The 24,373-nt window shown below is 38.3% G+C and overlaps 1 protein-coding gene across 1 annotated transcript in view; it reads left to right on the top strand.

Moving 5' to 3' along the window:
• Positions 1–2,809: 2,809 nt before the first annotated feature.
• Positions 2,810–24,373, top strand: part of pde8a (phosphodiesterase 8A) — a 64,536-nt gene continuing 42,972 nt past the window's right edge. Inside the window, exon 1 of the mRNA XM_042492321.1 lies at positions 2,810–4,220. Within this exon, the coding sequence (XP_042348255.1) occupies positions 4,068–4,220 (153 nt within the window). The 5' untranslated portion in view covers positions 2,810–4,067. The remainder of the gene's footprint in view (positions 4,221–24,373) is intronic.

The following is a 24,373-nucleotide window of genomic DNA, read 5'->3' on the forward strand; positions in this document are numbered from 1 at the left end:
AACCCGCAGAGCAGGTGACTTACTCACTACACCACTGGGACCACTTTTCTTTTTAAACTGGAAACACAACAGTCAAAATGTTTGTGATGAAATTGTTAAAAAAAGATCACACATCATTCTCCTGGTTCTGGATGTACTGCCAAAGATCTTGGTTAAAGAATTAAATGAAAAAGAAAAATGCAGTGTATACAGAACAAAAAATAACAAGATATTAAATATCACTGCAGATTTACTGTTTGGCTGAGCACCATTTGGACCACAAGCATGCAGAGAATGTCTGTGTCTGTTTTTGTAGCATTTGATTGAAGACTTGTGGAGATATATGTGTTAATTGATTTTGCATATTTAGAAAGACGTAGACTGACAGACTTCTGAATCGATCATAGTTTGCAGTGAGGCAAACTTTTGTCACAATTCAGTGGATGAGAGTTCATCCCAACAAGTGACAGAAGTCTCTGACAGATTGAGGACTCTTACTAGTCAAAACAAAACTGATAATGGACAAAATAAATAGAGTAAGGAGGAAAAATTAGTTCGTAGTGACTTTTTAAACAATTATTATGAATTATTTTTCTTGTCAGTATTTATGCTAAACTTACTTTAGTACTTTAGTACTTTTTTTACTAAAAAAAATAGAAAAGCATGTTTGCACTGGGTATAATAACGTCTACAGTTTACCTCCACCGGAAACATGGTGTACAGAGTCCTGGAAGTTTATAGTTTTTCTTGTCTTCACCTGATCTTGTGATGAAAAGATAATGCAACAACAACACTATGCAGTGAAGCTCATGACACAGGACAAAATGAGTTTCATGCCTGAAGACTTTGTTGTATTTAGTTGTATTTGATTACATTCTATTATGTCACTCCCCTGATTATTTTATTATTATTATTATTATTATTATTATTATTATTATTATTATTATTATTATTATTATTATTATTATTATTATTATTATTATTATTATTATATTAATTTAAGAAAAAAAATAAAGTGGCAGTTGCTGACCCTGCTAGGAAAAAAATATATATGTATATACGTATATGCTTGTTTTTTCTTACTACGTTTATTGTAATGCACCAACATATAAAGGCAAATTACTTGTGTGAGAAAACCTACTTGGCAATAAACCTGATTCTGATTTAACAGCAATAATTTGGTCACTGATCAAATAATAATAAATAATAATAATAATGATAATAATAACTTATTTGACAGGCAATTAGTTAATTTATCCAGCTATTTTTCTCTGAGCTATGTTTACATTTTCTTGTCTTTTTTCCCAAATAGTATGACTTTAGATGTAACTTATTTATAATAATAATAATAAACTTTATTACAGACTCAATGGTCCAGATAAGAGCAAGACAATACATACAAAAGATATAAAAGACACAGAAGTACCATACACAACATATTCACAATGCAATAAGATATGCAATAAGATCACTTAAAAAAAACAAGTAAAAAGTCAATGACCTCAGGAGAGACTACTATACCTCTATTTCTTTAGCTTTGACATCTGACCAAACATGTTTTCCTGGATGTTACATTTCAGAAGTTACCTTCCCAGCACTGCCTGTATGTGAAAAGCTACTTGGCAATTATCCTAATTCTGATTCTAAATTAACTCCAATAATTTGGTCACCGATGAATTAATATTTCATAATAAAAACGTTAATAATGTTAGTTCTTTTATTTATTTTTTTAGTAAGTTTTACTTTAAAATAAATTAGTAAATAGACAATATCCCATTAAATGTTGGCCCCAAGTTTTGGCCCAATTGGTATTCCGTAGATTTGAGATGTTTAACAACTGCTGTAAAGAATTGTTTTACAGTAGATATTACCGTGAATCCCCATTTAAAAAAAAAAAGAAAATAAAAGTCACCCGGTTGCCTGTGCACACCTTCTTGGCAATAAACCTGATTCTGATTTTATGTCAATAATTTGGTTACTGGTGAACTGATATTACATAATAAAAAAATATTTCTTATCAGTGAATGATTTTATTGGTGATAATATACCTTTTTCATAAAGTGTATACTTTACTTTTTCTTCTTCTGTTGTTGTTTTGTTTTTAAATTATGCACAATTAAAAGTTATTAATTTTGGCCCAGTTGTTATTCCATAGATATGAGACATTTAAGCACCACCGTAAAGAAGAATTATTTTGCAGTAGATATTACTGTGAAACCCCATTAAAAAAAAAAAAGATGTCACCAGGTTGCATGTGCAAACCTTCTTGGCAAATAACCTGATTCTGATTTAATGCCAAAAATGTGGTCACTGATGAACTTATATTTCATAATAAAAAAAATCACTGAATGTTTATATATATATATACTTTTATTTTATTTTTTGTAGGATATGTTTTACTTTCGGTTGTTTTGTTTTTAAATATTGTTCTATTAAAAGTAATTCATTTTTGGCCCAACTGGTATTCCGTAGCATTTAGACTGAACAAAATGTTTTAATGGGTGTTCAAAAACGTTTAACCACTGCTGTAAATAACATTTACTTTGCAGCAGATATAACCATGAAAAACCCCCACAAAAAAAAAAAAAAAAAAACAGAACTTCCCCGGTTTGCATGTGCGATCTGCAGAAAATGTTCCTCCAGCGTACCTGCAGCCAGCTCCGTGTTTGTCTGTGCGAGCTCCTTTTCCTGCTTTCAAAGTTCCCACGGAAAGCGGAGGACCACCCAGCGGCGCCGAGCACGACGCCGATTAGCTGCGCGGAGCTCATTTGCATTAACGTCAGTAAAGGCTGTAGGTCAATCCTTGCGGGTGCTTTTATTGGATGTGCCGCTGTCAAGCAGTGCTGAAGAATTGGAAGGGCAAACGCCAGAAAAGGCAGAGAAAAGACAAACATAAAATCAGCAGTATGTAGCTCGGTCCTGCCTTCCCTTCGCTCTCGCTCACCGTGGACAAATCCTGCCGTCCCCGATTCCAGATCCGAAACTTGTGGACACGGAGCGGTCTTGTTTTTTTTTTTTTTTTTTTTTTTTTTTTAGATTTTTTTTTTCACTGTGTCTCTCTAAAGCGATTGCATTCTCCAGAGGTGGCACCATCACATTTTACAATCTGACAGCCTCTACATCCTTTTTTCCTCCAGAATGAGAGAAAATCGTGGAGCCTGGTGACACTGTAGCAAACTGCAGCCGGGTTTGGACCTCTTATATCAGGCGGATCATCCCCAACCGGGCAGCGGATGCCTGAATGGAGATTTGCAAGCCATCCACCAAGATTTCTCCGCTTCCTAAACTGCTGAATTTGGGCTGATAAATGGAGTGTACTGCCGGACTACATAATGGCATTATGTTTGATGGAGGGTGTTTGACATCGGAGCGACTGGCCAGAATAACACCCCGCAGTGTGAATATTTCAGCCTGTTGATGATGAACCGCTCAGGACTGGAGCAAAGTGTCGTGAGAACCGGTTTCTGGCCCGTGTCTTGAGCTCCCAGTTTCTTTAAAAAAGAGAGAGAGAAACAGAGAGAAAAACATCCTTTTTGATGGCTCCGGGGTGGGGGAGGACGACTACACATGAAAGCTTGGACACAAAAAATGGATAAAACTATTGCATGAACCCGGCGGGGGGACTACATGGTGTGTTTAGGCCTAGCCTACTTGATAACAGTGAAGTTGAGGGGAAAATGAGAAAATGGTGATTTGGTACGAAGAAGACGAGAAAAGGAGGGATAAAAATCGTCCATGGGGATCTGAGGAGTCCAGCTGAAGAATAACGGGATCCAAGTTTTCCAGGATAAGACAGCTGCTTTGATTAAAGACCTCCAATTAACTTCATGTGAAAAAGAGAGGGAGGAAATCAGCTTCCTGGTCGGGGGTGGGGGGATAGGGAGATATATTATTCATGCCTTGTGTTAGAGCAATTGGAGAACCGGCTTTGCTGTGGCCTAGATGATACATATATATGTATTTATATATATTTAACCTCACGTGGAAGAGTGGACCTTTACAAACACACAAAAGAGGGCGAATGACACTCGGGTAGCCTCAAAGTAAAGCACTTGCGCAAAAAGAAAAAGGCTGAAGTGGGTTGAAGCATGGGCTGTGCTTCAAGTATTCATATCTCTGATAGGGTGGTCTACCACAGTGGAAAAGAGTCCGAGGATTCCCACTCACCCCAGCAGACTAACACCACTCAGCATCAAGGAAATCCTGCCTCGGGACTACCCCTAAAACCCCCGAGCTGCAAGGTGAGAGACCCTGCATACATTACACTTACACTTCCAGAGACACAGGAACACAGTGTGTGTGTGTGTGTGTGTGTGTGTGAGCATGTGTGTTAGAGAGAGAGAGAGTGAGAGAGAGAAAGTGTACATGCAGTTTAAAGTTGCAAAAGGCCTCTTTTCTTTAATAGAAAATAACCATACAGTATAGCAAACAACCAGACTTCCAACAACATTTTTAATGGCAATGTCATATATATATATATATATATACGCACAGTAAATTGGGGGTTGGGGTCAATAACGGCACTATAATTTGAGTATCCAGTACAATAGATAGGGCTTACCTGCGTTACTTGATTGATCTGAACTCACTTGAAACTACAAATGTTCACGCTTGACAACTGTGCTGCAACTTTTTTTGTATTAAGAGGATGAACAGTTAAAGGTTCGGGTCACAGGCCTCCACACTAACCTGAAATATTGTTATTTTTGTAGTTTTAAGAATCACGATAAAGCAAAACTCACATCCTTTTTAATAAAGCAACAATAGAAAAATACACAGCATCAAAATCACTCAGTATTTGGGGCAAACACTAAAGCCAAGGGGAAAATATTCAAAAGCAACCATAAATCTCAGTACAACAGGCAAAGCGTACCTGCATTGCTTAGATTTTAACACATAAAAACTACTTTTTTGAATTTAGTGGAGGAGGCAGTCAGAGGTCTTGGGGTCAGAGGCCTCTACACTAACCTGAAGGTATTGCTGTCTTTGTAGTTTTATGAGTCACAATAAAGCAAAACGTATATTATTTTTTGAATAATGTGAGTAGAGACAAAACATATCCCAGGTAACTTAAAATTAGGGGAAAAACAACCAGTCCCAGATAAATTTGACTATTCAGTACAGGCACAACATAGCAGCATTACTTTGATGTTAACTTTCATAAAACTAGGCTTTATGTCCATGCTCGACATTCTTACAACTTAGCTGCAACTTTTTTGAATTTAGAGGGTGATACAGTCAAAGGTCGTGGATATTGTTGTCTTTGTAGTTTTACAGGTCATGATAAAGCAAACAATAGTAGTCGTTGTCATATCTAAAACAGACATCAGTTTTAATAATGGATTATGCAAGTATAGAAAAATATAAATATCCCAGATGACTAAAAAATGGTGGAAAAAAAATTAAAAGACACTTTAAAGGAACAGCCTTACTTTGATTTTACTTGAAACTATACAACTGCTTGACAACTTTATTGCAACATTTCTGTATTTAGAGGACAGTGAAAGGTCAAAGGGTCACAGGCCTCCACACTAACCTCAGGTATTTTTCCCTTGGTAGATTTTTAAAGTCGTGTTAAAATTAACATTTGAAGCTGCTTTCGTAGTCAAAACTTAAATCATTCTCAGTAAACCAAGTATAGAAGAATATACGGCAGATTTTCCAGGTGAGTAGAAATTAGCTGGAAAACAATAAATCCACTCTAAATTTGACTGTTTAGTGCAACATGCACAGCCCACCTACTGTGATTTTGACTCCACTTTAATCGGTATGTTCATGCAACTTTGCTGCAACTTTTTTGAATTTAGTGGACAATTTAGTCAAAGGTCATGGGGTCACAGGCGACCACACTAACCTGAGGAATTGCTCATTGTAGTTTAATGCAACATGAAGAAGCAAATGCAAGTATAGAAAAATATGCAGTTTCCCATATGACTAAAATTGGGGGAAAAACGTCAAAAACTGACTATAAATTTGACTATTCAGTATAATAGGAACAGCTTTACCTGTATTACTTTGACTGACGAAACTATACATGTTCATGTTTGACAACTTCACTGCAACTTTTTAGAATTTAGAGGAGCATACAGTCAAAGGTCATAGGGTCACTGGCCTGCACTATAACTTGGTTTTAAGAGTCACAATGAAGCAAACATTTATTGCCGTTTTCATATCCAAAACAAAAATCATCTTTAGTAATGCAAGCATAAAAAAATGTACAATATCCTAGATGACTAAAATTGGGGGAAAACAATATTGGCACTATAAATTTGACTGGTCAGTACAACAGGCACAGCCTACCTGCACTGTTTGGATTTTAACTCACTTAGAACAAAATTTTACTGCTCGAAAACCTAGCTGCAGCTTTTCTGTATTTAGAGGAAGATACAGTCAAAGGTCGTATGGAAACAAGCCTCCAAACTAACCTGAGGTTTTGTTCTTTTTATGGATTTAAGAGTCACAAACATTTGAAGCTGTTTTCATATTAAAAAAAACCCATAATTTTTAATGATGCATGTATAGAAAAAATACAGCATACAAGATATATAAGAAGTGGGCAAAAACAATAAAAGAACACTAAATGTGACTAACTCATAGGAAACCATATTTTCATGCTTGATATTATTTCAACATTGCTGCAACTTCAGCTTACCTGCATTACTTTGATTTTAACTACACTTTAAACTATATGTATCTGTGCACAATATTTTTGCTGCAACTTTTTTGAATTTAGAGGAAGATACAGTTAAAGGTCGTGGGGTCAGAGGCCTCCACACTCACCCGAGGTATTCCTGTCTTTGTACTTTTTTGAGTCACGATAAAGCAAACATTTGTAGTAGCTTTCACTCACTGTAGATGAGCATGATGTTGCTGGAGTAATGCACTTAATAGAACCAAAATCTGACAGCATGAGGTTCTGACATCTGCAGTCAAACACAGATCATTTGACCCAGCTGTGGCCTCTGCTTCACCTTTCTACCAGTTACGTTTTTCAGTAGGATATCCTTCCTTCTTGAGGCCTTAAATTTGTGTTTAAACACATAACATTAAACATACATTTTACAAAAACATATAGGGAAAAATTGGAGCAGGTATTGAAAAGGGTTGAGTGACATTAGAGCTAAAAGTTAGCCATTAGTGTGTTACATCATCGCAAAAAATAACAGTCCCATTTGTGTATTGGACCACAAATAATGACACTAACAGAGGATAACCGAATGTGCTGTGCCTGCTTTTGTGCAGGTACTAAATAGGTGTTTCTAATCAACATGATGATGATTTTTTGTGTAATTTTTTGGCATTTTATTTATTATTTGTTGCGTAAGAGGTCACATGAGAACAACCTATCACTATTATTCAGATTAACAGGCAGGTGTGTGCTTGGAAGTGACAAAGATGTATTTTTTTTGCAGCAAAAAGTGAAGATCCTAGTTTTCATGTGTACAGGCAAAATCCCCTTTGTAGAAAACAGAGTAATTAACAGTTTTCCTGTCTCAAAATGAAAAATAATGATGTAGAAGCCTCGAGCAGTGGATAATAAAATCAAAATAAGCTCATACTGTAATGTTTGCATGTACAACTGCAGGCGTCTGCAAACACAAAACATCCTTAAAAAAAGTGTGATGTTGTGAATTTAGTAGTGCATGAGCGTGTCTGTGCATTGGTTGTTTTCATGTGCATTTGTCTGACAGACCGCAGGCTATTTGAGGGCCTCTGTCAAGCTGAATTTTGTGGCCAAATGTCACTGCAGGATGCAGTGAGAAGTCAGTGTGACAGATGCCCCCACGTCAAGACGCCCACTGTGCCTTTGATTGAATTAGTCCCCTGATTGAATAAGACTAATGGTATACAAATCTCCTTTGGCTGGAAATGGTTAATCCGTGCTCTGGAAGGCGTCATCTTAAACATCTTCAGTGGTCGCCCCCAGTGAGTTTTATCATAATGTATAGAAAAATAAGTTACTTTAATCATTATGCGCACATTAGTTTTGCCATAATGCATTTAAGGCTTAGTGATGCATACTGCTGCTGCTTGTTGTTGCTCTTTTTTTCTTTTCCCTGTAAAAGATCAATAATGGTTATTGATTGTTCTGGAATTGTGTGCATGCACTAACTGGATTTAAAAAGACCCTTTTGCAACACATTGCCATAAAACACACACAGTACTTGCATTTAATTTGGAACACATTTGTGAATAAAAAGCTCAAGAGCTCTCACTGTTTTATGTGGAATAGTACAGCTGCACCAGATCCTGACTTGAAATGACTAGTTGATTAATCATTTTGTTGATCAAGCGAAACTAGAGATATCACAGTTTTTCAGGGTCCCCCACACAGTAATTTATTTGTGACAGCCGCAATAATTAAAACATCTGCTACTTCGCATTGATTTTATATTTTTGGAGCAGGACTGTTTATTAGGAGCACTATTGGAATATGTATATAGTTCTGTTATTGATTGCCCCGCACTCTTGAAGCACAGAGCATACTCTGGGCACAGATGGAGCTGTAGAACATCAGACACAGTGAAAGTAAAACTTAGTCGTTTATTGTGCTGGGTCTAAAAGATGCTTTTAATTCAGATCAGTTGTCCTCCTAGCGACTCAAACCCCTCAAACTGCTGCAGAGGGGAAAAAGAAATCATGACAGGCTTCCCCTCCACGGCATTCACCGACTCGCAAAAACGTCCTAATTTAGAGAGAAGACAGAGAATGATAAAAAAGAGACACACACAAGAGTAGTTTGCTGACAGTGCAATAATGAGTAAAAACTATTTTAGAGCTGTAAAGAAGAATTTATCAGATTAGATCAGATCAGACATTACGCGGTATCAGATCGGTGCGTAGAAATACCCCGCCAATACCCGCTAAGGCTTTTTAGACAGTGTCGGAGGTATTTCTGATATTTGTTTCAGTGTCTGAGCAACTCTAACCGAAACTATCTTGATTCATTTTTAAAGTAATTATTTTTCAAGCAATAATGCCAAATGTTTTTTGGTTTAAGTGTGTCAGATGTGAGGATTTGCTGCTTTTCCTAGTCATATTTTATTTTAAACTGACTTTATTTGAATTTGGGGTCAATTTGTGATTTTTTATGAGTTTTTACACTAAACAACGAGGAAACGATCAATGGACTAATCAATAATGACCATTAATATTAGTTGCAGCCTCAGTAGAAAGTATATTAGACTCATATATCTCAAATCGTTTGTGTGTTTAATTATTATGTGTATTTATTGTTTTAGTCTCTCTGTGCATGGTTGTGCTCCGGCTTGTGTCACTGTGATCTGAAAGAGAGCTCATGCCTTCATCCACATCTGCACACAGCTGTCAGTAGCTACAGCAAAGTGCACAAGTTTAACCCATTATTACAAAACCGAAAGAAAGCAAATTTTAAACCTGTGCTGTATCTCTGCTTGCATTTTTGTTTACACAAGAGAGACGGAGAAGGAACATGTGCAGGCGTCTGTGGTGTGAGAAAGATTCAATAGAAGTTTGGGAGTGTGATGTGAGTCTTTGTCAAGGGTACATTACCATCTGGGCTGCTCCGGCGATGATAAGGCTCAAGTACAAGGTCCTGTGATAGTGGGCATTTTTTTTTGTGTGTGTGTGTGTGTGTGTGTGTGTGTCACCAAACAGACAGAGAAAGACCTCAGCCAAACACAACACCATTTATCTGGCCTTGACTTTTCCCGTCTGATTGCCCCCACTCAAGGAAATCAAGTAGCCCCCCCCCCCCCAAATGTATATTCAGTTATACCGTTACCTTGTACTATAAACTGAAAAGGGCAATAAAAGGTGCTAAGCGTATAAGGAGTAATACAGGTATTACTCTCCAACAAGATGGTCATCTTGCTTGCTGCCTGATTCCAGCTGGTACGTGCATTAATGTAAGTGGTGGAATCACTCAGCCATACCTGAGACTTCCCCTACTTCCCTATTAAACCCTCCCATCCCCAGAAGTGACAAGGCACACAAGGTTACTTTTCTAAACTAAAGCCTCAGATTGGGTAAAAACACTTAACTGCTGCAAATTCACAGAAAAATAAAGTATCTGAGGCAAACACCTAATGTATCTTACTTTTAAAGGGTGTGTAGTAAAGATATGATACACGGCTGACCTGGGCAGCCACTCTCCATTTGTCAGTTTTCTCTCCCACTGTTTTTATGTGTGCTCTCTGGTCAGTAGTGTGTGTGTGTGTTTAGTCTAAGTTGAGAGTCATTGGGTAATTTATTCCAGAGGAGGGCAAAGGCTCAGCATGGTGATGAATTAATCCACTGTGCTTTTTCTGCTGGCTGAAAGGAGGGAGACTGATATTGGCTCTTTTTCTTTCTCTCTCTATTTCGCTTTCTTTCATTTAGCTATCAAACTTTTTCAGTCCTGTCTGTTGCCCCTGCTGTATTAAAAAAACAACAAAAAAGCATTTTTTCTTAGATATTACTGTTGAAATGTCCTAAGTTGGTACATTTATCTCCATATATGATTTAATAGACAATAGGAGCAGTCTCTTTGTGAACTCATAGAAACGTTCAGTTGACTTCAATGGCCTTGCTGTTGTCTTTGTCTGTACAGCTGCTGATTGGATCAAGTGATGGACCATGCTTATCTATGTCTATCAACGATGTCTTGTGTTTATGCACAATGGTCTTTTATGACTTCAGAGCATGGCACTAACTCCTGGACCGCTGTCATAGTTAGCAGTTTGATTCCCACTGGTCGCAAAATTTTGTAGCTGTAAGGCACTTTGGATGAAGACATTCAACCAAATGGCACATGTGCTGTGTCTTTAAGAAATAGTTTGACATTTGGCTTATATGCTTATCTTTCTTTGGTTGAGAAGGATGATACCGCTGTCATGTTTGTACACAACCCACTCGCTAGAATAAATGTTGGCCTTGTACGTTTATGACAACCTCAGATATGTAGTCGGGGTGGGTGATATATTGAATACACTCGATGTATAAAATGACGATATTGTCAATGTAGTGTATGAATTGTCAACATTATGGCATTCACATAGATGTGTCAGCTCTCGCTCTCACAGAAACATACAGAAAAAGAAGTCTCACAAACATGATACATCACACACACACTCCTAAGCCCATCCAGATCACTTTTTACTGAGTGATAGTGTTTGAGCAGGTGAAGCATGTGTTTTTGTATCTGCAGGGCTCGCATTTTGCGACCATGGAGCACCAGTGCAACTTGCAAATACAATTTATATATGAAATGGAGAGCTGTTAGTGTGTTTCCAGCTCACAGTGAATAAATATTCATGTTTAAAGGCGTGGCTTCATGTTCACAGCAAAAACATCAACACTTCAGCCTGTAAGGGGCCTGGTCCAGCCCCAGGGGCCCCACTTTAATTTATTTAATTATAACAGTACTTTATTTGACTTTATTATATGACAGTAGATACTTTATTTAACACAATTTCATAATGTTGCATTATGAATACAGCATCTGCTGTGACAGCAGATGCTGTATTCACTCATGTCAATGACGATGTTTTACCATCCTGGAGATGCACCATGTTTTTTCTCTGCTGATAATGCAACATTGTAATGATGTGATTGTGCTACAGATCAATACAGTATTGACTCATGTCGATGATGACGCGCCATGTTAAAAAAATAATATTTTACCAAGAGGCCACCATTTTCTTACTGTATATATCATATATATATCAAGACAAGACCCTATTTTTGGTCATAGTCTTAATAAATGAAACATAAAGGCTCTTCTTAGAAGGAAAGAGAGTGAACAAGCCTTTCTTCCTCATCATTTTAATGACATTCTCTGACTTTTGACGCATGTGCTTTGAGTAAGTTCAAGGTGATCATCAGTCAAACCAATCTCTGAGCCCCCCTGATTGGATGATTGAGGCAGCTCCCACATGTACACACTACATATACGCACGTGTTGTGATGCTGCCGATATACCTGATGAAGGCCAGACGGACTGAAACATTATAATTAAAAAAATATTTCAGCTGTAAGTGAGACAGTGTGCAGTAGTTCTTCTTATTGTTTTTCAAGATTGCACCTTCCTCCGACGCACCTGTCACACATGCAGGTGTGCAGAGATTTCTTCTTTTTCAATAAAAATTCACTGACATCAAAAGAAACACTACTTGAATACAGCCTTTAAATATGACTCTGGCTCTTCATTATGTTGTATTTAAACAAAACTTCAGCTGCAGAATGACCCTGTGTTTCGCTTCCTGTCTGCAGTGTCTGCAGGGGCAGTGATGGGGGATTTTTTTCCTTTTTTGCCATGTCATTTATCTCCTCTGGGACATGAGCAGAAGGAGTTGAGAGGAAGTGTGATGGGGCCCGTGTAGCACCCACAGTCCACTGATTGATGTATTGGCACCTCTAGAGCTTATCGCCCTGCAAAAATGTTTGCAGCAGATGTCAAAGAGTTCAGGGTGAAACATGACATTAGTACAGTATTTATACATTTTATTTCCTAGAACCAATCTATTCGTGAGCATTAAGCAGCTCCAGCACTTGATGTAATGACACCACAGTCTCCCACTGCTGACAGCGTGAAAGTTGATCCTCTGTAGAAATCAAATTAGGATAATATAATAAATCCCTTTGTCACCTTGAGTATAGATACACTGGGTCTCTTCATCTCTGAGAGCTCGTTCGCTTATGAGGTGTCAGTTGGGTGCATGTACTTGTGAAACAGAACCTCCCATTGTTTTTGAATTAGTCTTAACAAATAAGGCCACATTCAAAGCTTTTTTCTGCTCCCCCCCAGGTTAAGAATTTAGTATCATAAGGTCAGCATGTGATAGTTTCATGAGATTATGGAAATAATGTTCTTCCAAAACAAGGCACTACAAGTGTTTACTTTGCAGCAACGCTCTCTGTTCTCTTTCAGAAGCTCACAGGAATGTCGATGTGAGTGGGCCCAGGTCCACCGGTGGCCTGTTGAGCTCCTCCTGGACTGCGTCTCCCCCAAATTCTGGGCTTTCTAAGCTGTGAGCATCTGCGGGGGTCGCAGTGTCATGCTACTGATGTGTATTTCTAATGTGTCAGCTGAGAGTTGGCAGAGGGGATTAGAGAGTTTTTATATCTGTTAGTTTTGGATAATGAGAGTATATAACTGTTTTATGTGATACAGCACCCACTGAAAAACTTTTATAGCTGCAACAAATGGGAAGAGTTCTAATCTAGGAGGTAAAAAAATAATGTAGTAACAAAAACACCTTGTTTTCATACTGTAAACTTTATTTTCAAACTCCATGGGAGTGCCCTATAGTCACAGTCTAAAGGCAATTCAATTAATAGTTTTATATATGGGAACACCTACCAACCATGGGTGAATCATAAGACAGTGGGCCACTGGGCAAAGATATGCAAAAGGCCCCACCACCTTTCCTACATAGGAGCAAGACACACAGACTTTGTGAAACTTTTACCTATTTTTTGTTGTTTCTAATCTCTTTGTAGCCATCATGCTGCGGTTGTTTTGTGTCTCTTTGTGCGATAGTTGTTCTTCATTTTTTTTTGTAGATATTTTGTGTGTCTTTGCAGTTCCTTTACGTCCGTTTCTAGTTTTTTTGAGTCTGGTCCTGCTTGGTACTTGTTAAATTGAGTGACATTTTGCAGGTGAAGGCCAGGGGACCCCTGACGCTTTGGTCCACAAGGCTCACTCAGTTGTTCATCCATACTACCAGCACCTCTGAAGCGTATTAATTAACGCATAAACCATAGCATGTTGTTTTTACTCTTTTGTTTTTTGTGCAGAGTGAAAAAACAATATGTATCATCCTAATTTGTGAACTTTAGAGGTGCTTGGAGACATGGATGTAGTGTTATTTTTAGGATTAAGTTGTCACCTATGTAGTCAGGCCTGTGTTAGTTACCTAGCTAGCATCAGTAGAAGCCAACCAAGCCCCCAGGAGTCACGCCGAGCCTTGAAGCCTTTTTTACATGGTGGCCAAACGTGGAATTACATTGACCAGGTCTGTCATGTGATGCCCAAAAAGACAGCCCCCAACAAATGACAGGTTTCACATTAAATTTTTAAAGTCTAGAAGAACTGCGTGATTAAATCATTTTGTCCCTATTCCAGAAGTTAGCTGCTCAGCCGCCTTTAGTGCATTTGCTCTATGGGCCCAACGATGCGGAAGATCTGGCAGCTCTTTAACTAACGCTGCATAATTGTAAACTTTTACTTTTTTAGCTTCTCCATAAAATGAAATGATGTTTTTCAGTTTTTTCTTAGTAGAGCAAACTATAGACTGAGAAATAAATATTTTAATTCACTGGGCTGCTTAAAGGCTGCTACTGGCACTACTTTTATAGCTGTGTCATTTGATTTCTGTGATCTATTAGCTTCTCTTCTCATTGGCCTTTGCTATTCTGTAGAAACTTCTGTTTGTTCACTTGGTAGCACCACAACTACTTACTGTTTTAGACATATTTTCAGGGTTGCTTTTTTATGTGAATGCCCCCTTCACATACCACAGTGCGTCATGTGCGTCCCCTCTATACTAACATATCTCGAGGTCTTAATTCCACACTTAAGAGTGGTTTTGAAAAGTACACCATGTACAGAACACACCATCATTGTTCCTCTGAAGTTCATCTGAGAGTCATCTCTCTTGCATGGTGTCACAGTGTCAGTGTCCATAGGCGAGGTTTTAATCTCCCCTCCAGGAGCGTCTTTTGGCTATTGTGGAGCATGCAAAACACAACAATGCTAACAGTCAAGTTAAGAGCATCTGGTTTTCTGAAGTACTTTGGCCATTTTCACGCTCTGTCACACCACTGTCCTCACAGCCAGAATAAACTGAAGAAAGGTTGTGCACTGTACAGAGTGCTGAAAGAGCCTTCCCGAAGCAAGATTTACAAAGCATCAAAAATTGGTAGATTTAGTATTAAATTATAAACCTTATGTGTATTTCACGGCAGAATTTGGCAGTTGATCTGAAGCTGTTATAGAATCAAAATGCTCCTGAGGCTTTGACTTCACTTTTTTTCTGCCTTAAGAAGCGCTGAGCAGACAAGAGCCTTGCTGGATTTAAGTGAACAGGCCAGCAGCTTATTGGCTGTAGTAAACACGCAAGACACTCATTCACCTGCTGAACACCACATTAAGCCAGCAGTGCTTGTCTCCTTCCTTGTTTTAATGGACACACGGCTATGACGCAAAACTCTCTGGAGTGTGGCCGGCCTTTTGCTCTGAAGATATACTGTACCCTCAGTTGATATATCCCTTACAGTTTTTACAGGGCAGAGCACAGATGGTGCGCATTGTTCTTGTAGCGTGGGGTGTGTGGTTGCAAGGGCACAATTTGGAGTCAGTATAGCAATTCAGTCCAAAGTTCATCTCACATTTTAACAATATAGTCTGGTCAGTTGTTCCTCTTGGTAACTTTTTGACCAAAAGATCTTTGCAAAGATCAAGCGCCACCGTATAGAATACAACATAACATCAGGATACTCAAATGTACCAGAGTACTGTAAACCATTTGGCTGTGACATGCAAATGAATTTTGCAGCTAAGACGCAGACACAGGAAGTGAGCCTGTCTGCGTTGCTTTTACTATCATAATTTAGGAAGAAATATCCATATAATCTTGATTTGACTGGATAAAGCGTACTCAAGTAAGATGATACTTTACTTTACTTCACTTCACTTTCACTTTACTTCAGACTTTTTTTGTGAACACGGTGAAGGCCCAGACCACAGACTGTATATAAAGAGGGATGACACATCTCCATTTCCTCCCACTGTACAACAATGAAGCCAAAATGTCCAAAAAACGGCCGCAGCATCCTGCGCTGGTTACGTCACTTCGAGTCAGAGTCTGTGCAGTAGCAACCTACGCAGTATCAACATCCCGTCATCTGACGAATCACGAGCGGCACTGTTGACTGTGAGCACACTGGTGTGTGAACGCAGCTGTCAATCAAGATGTCAAACTCCCCTTTTATAGCATTAAATAACTAATTAAAATCAATCTTATAAAAATTAACAATTGAACTTACATCAGCGAAATAAGAACAGCCTTAAAATGTCAGAAACATCTTTGGGGAAAATGCATTTGCCGTGTACTGTTAAGTATTATGTTCGGCCCATGTTCTAGCCACTGCATGCCACATGTCGGCACAAGTTGCCCGTTCCTCAGCTATGAAGTTGCACTTGAGCACGTCGCTAAGATTAAAACCAACGGCCGACTCACATGTACAATCTGCGCTTGTGTAAGAGGAAATAACTCTTCGTAACAGCAGGCGGCTGTTGTCTAATTTTGTCATTGAAAAAGAGAAAGCAGAAGATCAGCAGGACAGATTTAAGACACCAGTTAGCACGTTAAAAAGCACAATGCAGTATTGAAAGGACAAAGGATATTTAGCATGTGCTAGTGAACAAAATACAAACAATTACTGACCATCTCTGGCAAAAAAAATACTCTTACTCTAACATAGAGAACCCCAGGAATGAGTCTTAAAAACCCAAAATGAGTTAGCATTTTACCAGCTCTGGTTCCCTTGTCCTAAGGTTTTTTGAACGGGTATTTGGTTAGAAACCTGAAATAAGGTCTGTGGTTAACATACGCTGAAGAGACTTTCATGTTTTGTACTACGACATTAAATACGTCAGTAAATACCCAACTCATGAACTTTGAAGCTTTTATGTGTCTCCCTGATGTGTTCTTTTATGTAGAAAATGAAACGTCAAAATTTCATCAAGCTGACTGCACCAAACGTGGTTACAGCCTTGCAGTGGTGGTGGCGTGCCCATAGTGTAGTCTGTTTATAGCACTAGTTTTTTAGTCCCAGCAATTGCATTTAGACTGCAAGAATCCTAAAAATGGTGTTCATTTGTGAATATTATTTTGCTAAACAAAACATAAAAGTATCACAAAAGTTTGTTTTCCACATAGTTTCTTTTCTGCAATGATTCAAAATCCACTGGAAAAATCCCCTAGGCTTTTTGACAAGAGAAGCAGGGCGGCATGAGTTTCCAGATTGGCCTACAGAAAAACATCATCCCTGGGGCACTTTATAACACTTTTGTTACAATCTCTCCTCTTGATGTTAGATGTTTATCTGCTTCCCTCACTTCTCTCTCTCTTCTTGTGAGCTTAACTGCCAATCAGAGCGATTGGCACCTCCGACTCTGTCGCTGATTCCAAATGCTGAATCAGCCAAAAATCCACCAACAAGGGCCTACTAGTGCTAAAGTTGGGGGACACACCGCTACAACTAGGATGATAGATGCTCACAGACGACCCCACATTGACCAGCTGTTGGCTTAGTGTGTCATGGCTTAATATTTCAACACTGTTCTTCAGCACAAAGTTTCATAACAGTTGATAAAAAATCACGATAGACTTTTCTCTCTATTGAGCCACTTGTGCCCAAACACTGCTGAATAATCAGTCATTGCACAGGGTGTGATATGTTAAGTGGCAGATCTATAATCTAGATGGCATTTTGGAAGCAACAGGAGAGCAAGAAATGTTTCAGTGGAAACTATGAGAGTACATGCCCCATTAAAAATAATTTGCATGCATGCTTACAACAATGAAAGACAAATGAACACACTTGAGTTTGTAATAGTAGTGAATCAGTAGTTAAAACATTCCTGCACCTCTGTCAAAAGTACCTGCGTCATATTGTACCTGTCGCACCTGACTGTTTACATTCCTCACAGGTCGTCAGTTTCAGCTGTGTGTAGTGTAACCGGAAAAGCTCCTTGTAGCTATATGAAATGTTATACTATAGTTTACATAATCCAAATAATGTATTTATGTATTTGTTTTGCTTATTTCCTCCTCCACATTACTCCTGCGCATGTCTGCATACAATCAGTGTAGTAAAAAAATATTTAGGTCCCCTTTTCCGACCTGTATTAGAGGCATTTCCAACTAATCCTTTCTGCACAGAAACAGATTCCACATAATCTTTCTGAACCAAATAATTCTTAAAACTGAAACTTGAAATGTGTCTTGTTTTTTTTTTTATTGTATCCATATTAAGTGTTTTCATATCAGCGCAACATCACATCACTCTCTACTTACTGTCAATCATCTGAGACTCCCAGGAAAATTGGAAGCCTTTGCCAGAAAATAATCCCTCGAAAACATGTCTCGTCACATCAGCTTGTCAAGTCTTTTGGCATTCATGTCCTCATATTCAGTATTTAATTAAAAGGGAGGTTTGAGATCTTACAGTTTGTATCTTAAAATGTACAAAAAGTATGGGGGAGGGTAAGATACTGTTGCATAATGCATAAGGAAAAGGCACATTATATGTCCTTAATAAGCCTTAAATCTAAATGAAGAAGCAAAGCTTTGCCGTAGAGTTGTCAGCAGATCCATAAACATCAAATTTATTAAAGATGGAATTACAATTGTTGTACTATTTTCTATTGCTAAGTTTACATCTGTATGGAATCTATGTGACTGTATTTTGTAATAATAAAGGTGCACATTTTTAAATAAGTCCTACTTCTTCAATAACCTCTTCAAAAGAAAAAAAAACTCAATTTAAATGTCACGGTCAATATGGAAGCAGAGAGGGCCAGAAGGATTTGAATCTTTCGAGCATATAAATACCTAATTGTGAAATTTAATCAGTACTGTATTGACAGTCAAATATTACTGAATTTACAGTATATCAGTAAAAACAGTATAATATTACAATGAGAAACCATCTGTCTGACTCTATCTGGTTTTAATTCCCATTTTTAATATACATCAGGTAATTTCAAGTTGCGTTTTTTTAAAAAATGTACTCTTCGCGGGTTCACAAATTCAAAGAGGGAGGTTCAGTGCTTTTTGAATTTCAACAGGTATTGAATAAGGATTAAATTTCACTATTTAAGAGTATTTGTTACAAAACTTAAAGAAAGTGCCATAGACTAGACTAGACTAGACTAGACTAGACTAGACCAGACTAGAATAGAATGGACTTTCCTATCAGTGGTGGTTCTAGCACATTATAGGAAATGCAAATATAAAGCCTGGCAAAAGAATCTCAAATGATGAGAAAAATAATGTGAAATAATACTTAAAAGTAGCCTGCAAATTTACTTTCTTATTGAAGCAATGCACCAACTCTGAAATTCTGGGCCGGTACCATTGTTAAAAACAAATTGTTTAAAATGGCAATTGGTTGATAGCCGAAACAGATGTTTTTATATTGTGGGTTATGGTGTTATTGTTGTTTCTTGTCATTTATTTGTTTGTGCCAGGGAAACACAGATGTGTACTGTTGCTAACTGTTGTAGCGGGCTAACGTCTTTATAAAAAACCCAACTTTCAACAAATCCCAAGCTCACTGAGGTGAAGTTTTGCAGTAATGACCGAACGAGCAGTGGAGTTGTAACGTTCGATTTTCTAATAAGCAGTTCATTAGTTACAGAATATTAATGTAACTGGTATTTCCCTTTCTTTTGTTGCTGTTGATTGCCTGTTCATGAAACAAAATGTAATGTTACTGTAGCTGAGAGGCAGAGACTGCAGTTATAAATCAGCATATATGCACATCAATCTTTTTGAATGAAGGGTTTATTTTGATCAAACCGGAGTTGCTGATTGCTGGAACAGAGGACTGTCTAACCTGATGTGTAACAAGACTAACAAAGACAGTTTCGGAGAGTTTTATTATGTTTTTGTTGAGTTTGAATGACATGTGTGTGTATTTAAAGATGAATTAGAGAGGCAGTTCAGCTGACATTTGTCTTTGTTCAGTGAAAGAGAGAAACTACAATAGGTGTACAGTTTTATTTTTCTGTTTAATAAGAAAAAAAGGTGTAAGAAAAGCCAAAAAAAGTTCTTAAACTAGTGAGTGTTAGACACTTTGCGGCTGCACTGACGTGTGTTGTCTCCATAACAACTAACAATAATCGCCATTTTCTTTACTGGTCAAATGACCAAAGCAAACAGTTCAATGTCCTTTCTACTCTAATACATTTTTTATCGTCGTTTAACAGAAGATTCTTATAGTGATATTGGGTACAGTAGCTAAAAATAACATAATTTATCGCATCATTTTATGGTAATATTAGACTCACTCTGTCAAAAAGTTGCTGCTGGCCTGCTTTAACCTTGTTTTTTCACTGCCAGGGGTTTTTGTTTACTACTGCAAGCATTTGTTTTTTAACCCATAATCCCTTTATTTTAAAAATGCACCAGGATATTTTAGCTTTATGTGTATGTGCACTTGCAAACTACCATGAATGTGTGTGTTGGCCTGTCATCAAATCCCCCGTCCTCACCCAGTGTTTGTGTCTGCGTGCGTGTTAAAATCAAGTGTGCCAAGCCCCGGCGCTCCAGCTCGTGTCACTCACTGATCCCTCATGCAACGGTGACATCAGTGCTCCTGTTTTAGCAGGTGAAGAGGAGGGGGAGTCCGGTGATTATCTAATGCTCTCGCAGCCATCTGAAGAGCTCCGTAGAACCGCGTCTGATATTTTCCAAAAACATCTAAGCTGTTATGAAGAGGTGGAGCCACGCAGGCAGAGTGGCAGGGGTGGTGTGGCCATCGGGGGTGTACTGCTAATTCTAATCCTCTCTTTAGGCCATAGGGCTGGTTAGGTCATTAAGATTGTACAGTTGGGTATGGCTCTGGCGACAAAGTTATGCTAATGATCTCTTATGCAGGACGGTCTTGTTGTTTATCTTGTTGTTTGTCTTGTTGTTATGTATTTGGTTGGACGGAGGAGGAGGAGTGGCTGACAGCAATGGAAAGGTTCCTGGTAAGATTACAGTACGCTGTAGTGTCACTGGACCAGGCAGTGTCCCACTTAGACTTCCCAAGCTCCTTTAGCTTGTCCTTTTGCTTTATTGGCCTTTGACCTTACCTGGAATGAGCTCAGACAGGAAGGCGAGCGCGGACTACACACCGCCTGATCAACAGCTGCCAGTGGTTCACAGTGCAGATGACACTCAGTAGGGAAAGTTTCAGGATTTATAGCTAAAATGCACAGACAGAAAAATAGAAACACATGATCATAAGTATTCTTTGATGTTTATTGTCTGCTGTTCATTCAAGGATCCACATTTGAAGCACATAAATGTACAGTACAAACATAAAAGTACAGGTATCTTAAGATAAAAAGCAGTACATAACAACAGTACATAAGAGTATAGACAACTTAAGATATAAAATAGTCTGAAAGCTAGACTAATACCTATATGTAATAGTAGTCTAAGCAGTACAATTAGATAGCAACAAAAAAAAACCACCGACAGATAAAGTGATATTAAGGCAATAATATTGCAAGCAAACTAAAAAGATAAAATTATGGAAGAAAACACATAAATTCATGAAAGAAAACAGATAACTTCTTGAAAATTTAAGTAATTTAAATTTTAATAAAATTTAAGTAATTTAAGTATCTTCAAAAAATCATAAGTACATACAATGAACACATATTATCAGTGTTGATCTTGTTGTTTCTTTGTACGCCTCTTAAAAGTAATTGTCATTGATGTTAGATGTAATGTCTCTGGACAGATAATTCCAGAGTGTTGTTAACCTGTATATAACCATGCATTTACGGTGTGTTTGTGTTTGGTAAAATTGAGGTATTATCTGAAATTTAATAAAAAATAAAACCAGTATGGTGGTGTTGATGGAGGCTGCCGGGGGCAGAGGAAGAGTAGGAGGTTTTAGTAAGGGGCTGCCCCAGAGCCCTGGATGGCTTAGGATTGTCAAGGTCTTACAGGGATTTCAGGGTAATCTGGATAAGGACAGAAATACCTTGAAGGTGAACATTGGAGAAAGTGCTCAGCTTCTCGTGGATCTGCCTTTTAATAATTTACACACACTGGTCGTAGATGCAAAGGACGTCATGTATATATTCCGTTTACTGGAGCGCTCCGTTGATTGTTTTCAGCTCAGGCTTAAGGCTTTAAAATTGAGTAAATAACAATTAAGTAACAGAAAGCCTGCGTTACAAATTGGAGGTGTGGGATTTAAAAGAAATTGTATTTAAGAGGCAGGGAAGGTCAAATGAGAGATACTATTGCATCATTGCAAATGTAGGATCCAGTGTTTTTGGAGTTTGACGAATGTTAGGAACCAAAAATAGGATATCTAGGTCTCTGGTGCTTTGATTGTAACTTTTTTGAAAAGAATAAAATGTGTCTTAGGGATGTGTGGATTGGTTAATTTAGCTTTTGATAACCCGACACCTGTCAATCGGTTCATTTTAAGTAAAAAAAATAAAAAAGAAAAATGCAAAGTGACATGAAGTGCAAGAAGCCTTTCTGACTCTTAAAAGTCCCCTAATTTTATAGAAATAATAAATGGCTGCATTACTCCTTTAACCATGTGCACGCTTGCTGCTGTGTTTCTGGAGGCTGCCTTTCATCACTGCACAGGCTCTGGAGATCTCTTACTAAGACCCAAAAGTTGGATTTAGCTCATACTGCTGTAGGGTCCTCAGTGGTCAGCGTCCTAGATTGGACAAACTCTTACTACAACATTCATACAAGTTGATAAGGTGAAGAGGGAGAAATAAGAAAAAATTACAAACACAGCTACAGCAGATGCATAAAAGTGGAGAACGTCACATTAAGATATCATCCATCTTTGGAAAACCTTAGAAGTCCCAGCGCCAGTTTCATCATCATCGTATGGTAGTTAGCTCATACGCAGCGATGTGGCGAACAGTATGTATTTCTCTCCGTGTTTAACAAGTGCGGCCCTCCCCTCTGCTCCTGCTCGTCTTCACAGATCCCTGTAGGCAAGCGTACAAGGGCTCTGAGCACACGCTCTCACCCCCGTCACTTGGCCTGTCGGCAGGAGCTGCTCCACTGCCAGGCCTCAGTTACTCTCCTTGGCACAGTGACGCACAGATCACATACACACTCGCGCCACTATGGACACAGGGTACGTAAGCAGGCCTAGGCAGCGCCATGAGCTGAGGGAATGCAGCATGTACTCTTATGTCATGGGAACATAATCCAAACACACATTTAATTTTAGGAAAGAATATAAACACACCATACAGATTTTCTCTGTAGGAGCAGAATAAAACGTTGCGTGCTGGTGTTCTGACTTGGCTCTTTTGAGTGTCTGTTCTTGTCTAGAGTTTGTACAGTATTAAATATCAATTTCTCATATTTCTTTGTTTAACTGTAAAAAAAACAGAGATTGCACTACAGCAGCATGCTTTTTTTTCCCCTTTTTTTGGCGTGATATCTGAGGCGATGCTTGCAAGGTGTGGAAACACCAGTGAGAAACAGGGACAGGTCACCAAGGATGAAGTAACCTATCCATTTTCTGCAAACTCTGTATTTTTAAACCACGGACGTCATTCAAGGGCGTTTGGGACTGAATTCCAGGACAAGTGCAGTCTCCTGTGAGTTACTCGGTGTCTTCCCTCTGTGTGTGTATGTGCATTCCCGTATGCTTGAATTTCCGCACTATCTGGTGAGGTAGGAGAGATGTCACTGCAGACAGAATAAAGGTCAGGGCGTACTCTGGAAGCACAGCACAAAAGACAATGTGTGTGTGTGGACTTATATGCGTGACCGATTAGAAATCGCTGTATTTGGTACAGCGTGTTGAAGAAGTGTTTATCCGTAGCCTATGATTCTTCACTAAGAGAAACTTCAGCTTATTGTGTTTCTCTCTTTCTTGTATATAACTCTAAATGGCAGCAGCATGAATAGCCAACATAGCTTGCAAACTAACTCACCTCAACTTAAAATTAAACCAGAGCTTAAAGGGATAATTCACGTCAATATCAAAAATCCCCATTTTCCTCTTACCTGTAGTGCTATTTGGCAATCTAGATTGTTTTGATGTGAGTTGCCTAATGTTGGAGATATTGTCTTTTTCTCCAGTATAATGGAACGAGATGGCACTCTGCTTGTGGTGCTCAAAGCACCAAAAAAAAAAAAAAAAAAAAAATGCATTTGAAAAACTCAACAGCAATGTCACTTTCCAGAATTTATGACCCAGTTACTCAAGATAATCCACAGACCTTATTGTAAGCAGTAATATGTAGGAACTATTTTATTTCTACTGAGCTACACCCACAAGGTCTGTTGATTAACTTCTGTAACTTTGGCAAGATTTCTGAAAAAAATATATTGCTGTTGAGTTTTGAAATGTTTCTCTTTGTAATGTTTTTTTTTTGTTGTTTTTTAACGCCACAAGCTGAGTGACATGTAGTTCCATTATTATTGAGAGAAAGCAGACATCTCTATGGCTGATGTCTCTAACACTCAGCAACTCACACCAAAACAATTGAGATTGAGAGATAGCTACAGAGCACCTAAAGGGATATGAGGGAGGAAAACCATTAGATGATGGAAAAAAATGATGGTGAAAAAAAATTTGGTGGTTGAAAAAATTGGATAGAAAACAAATTCTCTCCTGAGAAAGTTTCTCGGAAGAATGTTTTTTAATA

Source organism: Plectropomus leopardus, chromosome 1 (assembly GCF_008729295.1).
Source record: "Plectropomus leopardus isolate mb chromosome 1, YSFRI_Pleo_2.0, whole genome shotgun sequence".
Lineage (NCBI taxonomy): Eukaryota > Metazoa > Chordata > Actinopteri > Perciformes > Serranidae > Plectropomus > Plectropomus leopardus.